Source organism: Pygoscelis adeliae, unplaced genomic scaffold (assembly GCF_000699105.1).
Source record: "Pygoscelis adeliae isolate BGI_AS28 unplaced genomic scaffold, ASM69910v1 Scaffold10, whole genome shotgun sequence".
Taxonomy (NCBI): domain Eukaryota; kingdom Metazoa; phylum Chordata; class Aves; order Sphenisciformes; family Spheniscidae; genus Pygoscelis; species Pygoscelis adeliae.
The window spans coordinates 10,175,915-10,183,627 of record NW_008824053.1 but is presented as its reverse complement, the minus strand read 5'-3'; the positions used below and the strand labels follow the sequence as shown (position 1 = coordinate 10,183,627).

Genomic DNA, 7,713 nt, shown 5'->3' with positions numbered 1-7,713 from the left:
CACGTGCTGTCACCGGAACAAATACAGCAACTTTTATCTTCAAAATAAGATTTTGCCTTCGGATAAGAGTAGGTAGAAAATACGGGGGGGCGGGAGGGCGGTAAGGCGCTGATGTAAATCTATCACTGATGCAACAGCAAATCAGGATGCAAATGAGAACTGGGAATTTCTCAGAGAACAAGAGCTTTCAGAATTAGTCCTAAAAATGATTTATAAAACTTAAGAACTACAAATATGAGGCATCATCACAAAAAATGAATGGTGATCTCGGAACAAACCCAGCCTTTTCTATTTTAAGAAAAGCCCACTGAGCTGAACAGCATCTACCAGCCAAAAAAATTGCCTATTGGTTCACAAACTGGATCCCCATGGATTCAGGAACACACAACAGCAGCTTTACTTATTAAGCACATCAAACTGAAAATAACTAGTGGAAAAGAAGAAAGGACAGGAAAGAGAGAGAGAAAGAGACACTAACACCGAAGAAAAAAAATAGATTGAGAGAACATTAGCTATTAACATACTGCAAATGAACCAATTACTCCCAATTTCTCTGTTACACAAGCATCCTTCCTAACACAGGTGGCTAATATATTTATTTTTAGGAAAACAGTCACTGCCAGCAGCACCGCAATTCTTCTTAACAGACGTATTAAATATGAAGCCCAATTCTCAAAAGCAATGAAACTAGGATTGTTTTATATGATGCTGTCTTTAATTCACTTCTTAGTACCCTCAAGAGAAATATTCATCCCAATTTTTACCAACACTTTCCGCTGATACACATCTTTTCTTCATGCTAGGAGCTGAAACAGAGAAAGCGTTCCAACTGGCTGTAGAGTTACAATCCAAGTTTAAGAGACACACTCCTAATTTATTAGATGTACTAAACTCTGCAAGGCTCCTTCTCCAAAGATGCAGGATTTCTTCTATTCCTTAATGTTTACTTTTTGCTCTTTCATGGGGATTTAGACAAAACAGAATCAGCTGAAGCCCCAGAACCCCTAGACTGTCAGGTTTTCTGCTAAAATTGGCAGCTACAAACCCAGTCAGGACTGCGGCAGCTGCAGAACAAGCCCTTTGAAGTGAACATAGCTTAGATTGAAACTGCTATGAAGAAAGGAAACAGCAGAGGATTCTTCTTTTTATTTTTTAAAGCTTTTTACTCAGAAATATTCACCTACTACTATATGGATAGAAAGAAAGCCTCTTCTTTTCGTTAATTAGTGGTTGTTCTTTGTACAAGTCTCAGCCAAAGCCAAAGGAAACTTCAAAGGCCTCACTCGTCAAATGTCACGGCTTGCGCTCAACATGAAACCACCAGTTCTGACCTGGTTGCACAGCTATAGCTCACGCTGAGCTTGGGAGTGGGTCCATATGATGAAGTAATTGCTAAGCAATCGTGTAACAAAAGAACAAACTTCATTGAAAAGATTTGGCAAAGTCACAGCAGTGGGTTAGACAAAAACTTGAACAGTCTGGCAGCAGTATGATCCCAATAACACGTTCATGCCTCACGTGACGTCATCTTCTTTACCCATTAGCTGTGTAATCAGTGGTTTATCTCTTTTGTTTGTTTGGTTTTTTAATGCCCTTATCTGCACATCTGATGCTTGCAACTTTAAAACAAACAAATTGGATCTAAGACAGACTACTTAAGGCTGTGTCAGAGTTGAGGTCTGTATTTCATTTTCTGGTTATGCTCTGTAATGCAGATATTCTGTAGCCTTCTACTGCCACCAGTGTGTAAAAGGAAAAAGGTATCAAGCTAACATTGAGGGAAGAATAAAACAAAGAGGAAATGATTCATAAAGGAATGAAGCCAAGAGACTAACTATATCAAATATTAAACCAATAAAACCTCTGCAACTTATATTTTAGGAAAAAAATGTGACTGGAATGCAATACAGAAAAAAGGAAAATAAGATTCTGCATAGATTTTGTCAGAATAAAAAAAAATCTGCACACTCAGTAACCAATGTAATACATCAAAATTGGTATTAGTGGTATATATTTGTGATCTATCAGCTACTTCCCGGTAAATACTTCTTGCAAACCCTTAAGGGGCACAAGTTCAATTCTACATGACTTTTTTCCTCTTCACAAAGGCTTTTAAAACAATATTAGGCATGAACAAGATTAAAAATGAATAATCCTTCCAAATTAGTCATGAATAATAAGCTTGGTTTGGATCTCTCCCAATGATACCAAAAAGAATAAACCAGGCTGTGCTAGCCCCATCTTTCTTTCCCGAGCTATTTGACATAAGAGCGCGATCCAGGGTGTCAACAGCCATCACGTTCCAAAAGACACAGAATGGTTTAACTAACACTGAGGAGGTTAAGAATATGCACTCACATTCTTTCATTCAAGGGTCATTCTTATATTAATTTGGGACAATCTGGGTAGTATCTATTCAAAGATCACATAATTTGTGAAGTGTTCCAACTTCTTAATGCCCTCGGAAACAGATGTGTGTAACATTTATAATATCCTTTAAATAAAACCACAGTAACTAGTTCTTGCAGAGCAGACCCTCCAAAACTGCATATTTAAAAAGCATTAACATTTTTAATTAATAAATTCACTTCAAGCTATAATTCTTGAATTTGTTGTAGCGAAACAGATCTGTCATACCAAGAGGTACTGACCTCAGAATTCTGTTTAAGGAATTCGTTAAACACTCCACATCACTATCTATACAGCTAAATTACAATTTTCCAGCACTTTTCTACAAAGTCCATACTTTCCTCTCCGTTAAAAACACACTCTATAAACTCTTCCAAAGTGGTAACAAGAAACTGAGAATTGAAGTACTTTTTTGGAAAATCGTATCTGGATGTAGTGCAATGAATAACTTACTGTTTTACACGAGACCGCTTAAAAATGGTCATAGATGTTACAGACATGAGGCAGTATTCCATAAGCTGCTGCTGTGTGCTTCCATTCCTAGGTGTACATGTTCTCAAAGACTCTCTCAAGCTCCCATCCCTTCCAATTTCACAGATTTAAGTTAACCGGAATCACCATGATAATGTAATACAGCTTTCATTAAATATCAGAATGTTTCACAAGGATAATATTCCTCTCTGTGCATGAGTGCCCATTTCTCAACATTGCTTCCATGTGTCCAGTTCAGTAGCGTGTCAGATACCTAAAACCCCCTCATATATTGGCACCAAACTAACTCAAAAATAAAAGCTGAAAATCCCAACCAGTCATTTCCTGTTTCAGAACAGTAAAGTTGTCCAAAACCTGTTTCTCCTTTTAGTTGTCCACAAATTAGAAACCCACATAGGTAAGTTTTCATCATGGTTTCTGACTGGCAAAATGTCTCTTATTTGCCAAAAGCTTTTTTTATTCTTCAGAGAAAAAGAACAAATTTACTGTCACGAAATACTACTATAAACTAAGGAGTCACAAAATTAGCTTAAGATATATATGGTTACTACTAACGCACATAATACAGATAAAAATACAGTATGAAAATAAGACATGAAATACACTAAACCATGTAGAATATTTTTAATTATGAGGACCAGAGTTACTGTTATCTTTAGAACAGACTATTTCAGTTGGAAGGGTCCTACAATGATCATCTAGTCCAACTGCCTGACCAATTCAGGGCTGACCAAAAGTTAAAGCATGTTGTTAAGGGCATTGTCCAAATGCCTCTTAAACACTGACAGGCTTGGGGCATCGACCACCTCTCTAGGAAGCCTGTGCCAGTGTTTGACCACCCTCTCAGTAAAGAAACACTTCCTCGTGTCCAGTCTAAACCCCCCTAACTACTTTAAAATTAATAAGACTGCTATCCACTAACTTGTTCTTTGATTTGAGCAACAGTGAACAAGGTAGACAATAACTTACATAAATTTATGAGTTGAAAAATATTTCATCCCTGGTATAGCAGACTATTTCAATCCTTTTTTTTACCCTCACAGAGGACAGTGTCATGAAACATAAAAGATGCAACAGAAATGGAAGTACAATGCTAAATAAACTCTACAGTACAAGCACATCTTCCTTTACGTGTTCCCAATAGGTGGCAACAGAATACCAAAAATACAAAGCAGTTTGTAATTCTTTCTTCATCCACAAAGTAATGGAAGCCCCGTTACAACTATTAATGAACTTGCACCAGCAGTTTTATTCAAATGAATTGTTGCCTCTCAGCAACAGAAATTCTCAGGACAGTTAATGTCAAAAGCCAGAGAATTCAACAGAACAGAAACCAAGTATTTACTAAAAAGCTAGTTGTTATGAAACAACTAACTGACGGCTTATACGCAGAGCTTATCTGAGGGAGTAAACTATTACAAGCAGGAATTTACAGTAACAAAATGTTTCTGCATATTAAAGACAAAATGTTAAGGAAGAAAGAAAATTTTAGACTGATTTTTTTGTTGCTGACATCCACACATTGGTCTTTAGCAGTATTTATTTACAAGACTGAATAAAGGGATGAGCATTTTTAAACAAAGTTTTCAGCCGACAAACCCCAACTTTATCAGTAGTAGCAGGTCCATACTAACTCCCTGATTCTTTGTAAGAAATGACAGGAAATCAGAGTTCTTTCCTTGACAGTTATACAACTATTTTGTTTCTGTGGCACAGAGCTATACAAATCAAGTCTAAATAATGACTACTTACTTGCTTTCAAAACCAGCTAAGTCACTGTCCAAAGAAATTGTCTCTGTTGTAATTTCCACCTTTCTCACACTGCCAAAGAAGTCTGTTATCAGAACATTTTGTGGGTCTCGCTGGAAGAGATCAGTTCGGTGCCCAGGCGTGGAAACGCACAAACTTTTTGGACAGACCTGAAACTGGAAACCAAGATGGACAATCATATCCTGTCCCTCATTCATCAATAGTCTCTACATATACCTTCCAAAATGAAATCGCTATGAAAAGAAAGATAAATGCCACACATAACTTGCATTAATTTCAGTACAAGCTCCACAGCTGAAAAAAATGATTGAACAAAAAACATTACAAGGCATAAACATCTTGATTATGCATTTCAGAAAACCTTTATCCTCACAATTATGCCATTTGAGTTTAGAAATGCTTCTGTGAAAGCCAACCATCAATTACATCTAATTGATTAAATGCACAAATGTATTTCTGAATATAGATGCAGCAATGCTGCTATAACCTTCCAAAAAGCACAAGTGGGTATAAATTCTTCATATTTACCAAAGGGAGGCAGGCAAGATTAAACAAGCCTCGATAAGTGGCTAATAGTAAAGGCTTCATAAAGAAGCAAGAATTTCCATTTTGATTGAAAAGAAAAAAAATCTTAGTCTTATTTCTACTTTATAGCCTGCACATTAATGCAAAATTAGGATCTTCAAATATCAAAGGTGGTTTTATGTACATGAAGAGAGACGTACTCTTTTACAGAGACATCCTGTAAAACCTACAAATTAGCTATATACTTTATTATTTATTTTACCAATGTATTTTGTCTACATATAAGATCCACTACATCCAGCACACATTGCAACACCTGAAGACAAGAACAGCCCTAACAAACTGTTTTCGATGGACTCAATTCTGTATAAAGGTACATTTGCAGAAAAGAAGTAGACGTAACAGTGGCAGATTTGTTGTAGCATTTAGAGTATCTGACAAGACAGCATGCCTATTAAATAACAAGATTGTTATGTACCCAGCAGATATTCAAGGCAAAACCAATGCATCTTGGACACAATGCCTTTTTGCACAAGTCCTACCACACTCACCACAAAAGTCTCTAGTATTTCCCATCTGGACAGATTCCTTATTTCAAGGGATCTTGAAATGCACGTAACGTAATATAATAATTGGTTTGTATTTTTATTAATAATGCTACATAGCTTAAAGTGCCATGAAATGCAGCCCAAGGCTTCATTCTCTCTGGCCTCCTTGATGAGCTCGGAAGCTGAGTTCATGTCTCAATCACACCTTGTAATGATTGCCTGGGTTGTGTGACCAAACACGCAACCCTACTAGACACAGGAGCTAGACACACATCCCTGCTAGAGAGAGGCGCTAGCTCTACAGTGCTCTCGACAGTTTCATGAGCAAACGTTGCTGTCCCTTCAACTGTCTCATGGGCAACCTGCAGACTGCCTGGTAACAGTATAGGTTATGTGAGTTCTTGTATGTTCCAGCAACAAAGAACATTTAACAGAACAGATTAATGTACAGGACTATGAAGGACGCTCTCCACAGGGATGCTCATCTTCCTTAATCTTAAGTTCTCCAAGTGATTTTCACAAACGAGTTCATCAGTCACCGGATCCAGAGCTTATATACCTAATTCCACCATGGGTCAGTACTTAGAAGGTTGCACTCTTAGGACAAAATCACAGATCCTCATTAGCTCAATGCGGATGCAGCCTCAATTATCCCAGATCATGGCTGGCAAAACCTATGAGCTTCATTCCATACTTCCTAGCAGAAATTCTGTGCTCAGCCGGACACAAAACGCATGGACTTGTGGGGCTCCTCCTCTTAGGACAACAGAGCCCTACGTTTAAAAATTTTCCCACAGAGGAAACCATGTACCTGGCTTTTCTTCAGAGAGGACAGATTCTATCTCCCCATTCCTCCCTTCTGCTCCATTAGTTTCTCTTTCATACCTCGTCTTTTTTGACTAAGCCTGTAAGCATACGGCATTAGGCTGCTGGTCCAGGGAGACTTCAGCTCACTTTCACTTTTACCTTAACTGAAGCACGCAAGCACACATATTCACCGAGCTCTTTTTTAATGATTCCCAACTCTCTTGTTGGCAGAGTATCACACAGCTGCTAAAGAAAAGATACGGGCAGATCAAATCTTTCCGTTACCCTCCTTGTGAAGTGAAAATGAACTAGACTCACCAGCATCATGCTTCCCATACAAAGCCACTTGTCAACGTACACAAACCCTCCTAAGTTTCAGTTTCACCAAAATGCAATCAATTTTCTTCAACTCTGCTCCAACTAAGGGCACAAACATAAAAACTGTCTTTGAAGTAAGCTATAAAAGCTAAGTATTTGTTTTAATCCTGCTATTTGATGCATAAATCTATGCTGCAGTTATACCATTAAGTCTCTCTTCCAAGCTCTCAAGAGAGTGTAAATGTCCCAAAACAACTGCATCAGCACTGAAAGTGGGAAATTGATACTGCACCCAACTATTTCTAACCTGTCCCACAACAATTTACTACCATAACCAGTTGAGATGAATCTTGAACAAAAATGTGCAATGGCACTGAGAAGACTTCAATATTAAAAATCCACCTATCCAGTACCAGTGTGAGAAAAGAAAGACTGCAAAGCAATTACACCACAGCACACTAATAACTGAGGTCTTCTGACAAAAAAAGAAAAGGCAAACACTAGCTAAATGAAACACATTTGTTCATGTGTCGATTTTTCCAAATTTTTTTAAACAAGCTATTATTCAAATAAAGCTAAACAATTCCCCAACATGGGAACTTTGTTATCTTGACTTTTCTTAACAACATTTTTAGCTATTTTTTGACAAATTATATCTCATTTAGAAATTTATTTGAATCTTATTTTAAAAGTTCAAATGTGTGACATTTCAACTTAGTCTTTACTTTTTCAGAATTGTGATCAAACCGAAAGTCAGTCATTTGCACAGCTTTATGCCATCCCTTAGCAGCACAGATGGAGCAGGTGGGGAGTAGGTGGAGTAGAATATGAAAAAAGATTTTTC

At 37.5% G+C, this 7,713-nt stretch overlaps 1 protein-coding gene across 1 annotated transcript in view; it reads right to left on the bottom strand.

The window, feature by feature from the left end:
- Nucleotides 1-7,713, bottom strand: part of PIGK (phosphatidylinositol glycan anchor biosynthesis, class K) — a 70,283-nt gene that overhangs the window by 50,746 nt on the left and 11,824 nt on the right. Inside the window, exon 8 of the mRNA XM_009333845.1 lies at nucleotides 4,654-4,826. Within this exon, the coding sequence (XP_009332120.1) occupies nucleotides 4,654-4,826 (173 nt within the window). The remainder of the gene's footprint in view (nucleotides 1-4,653; nucleotides 4,827-7,713) is intronic.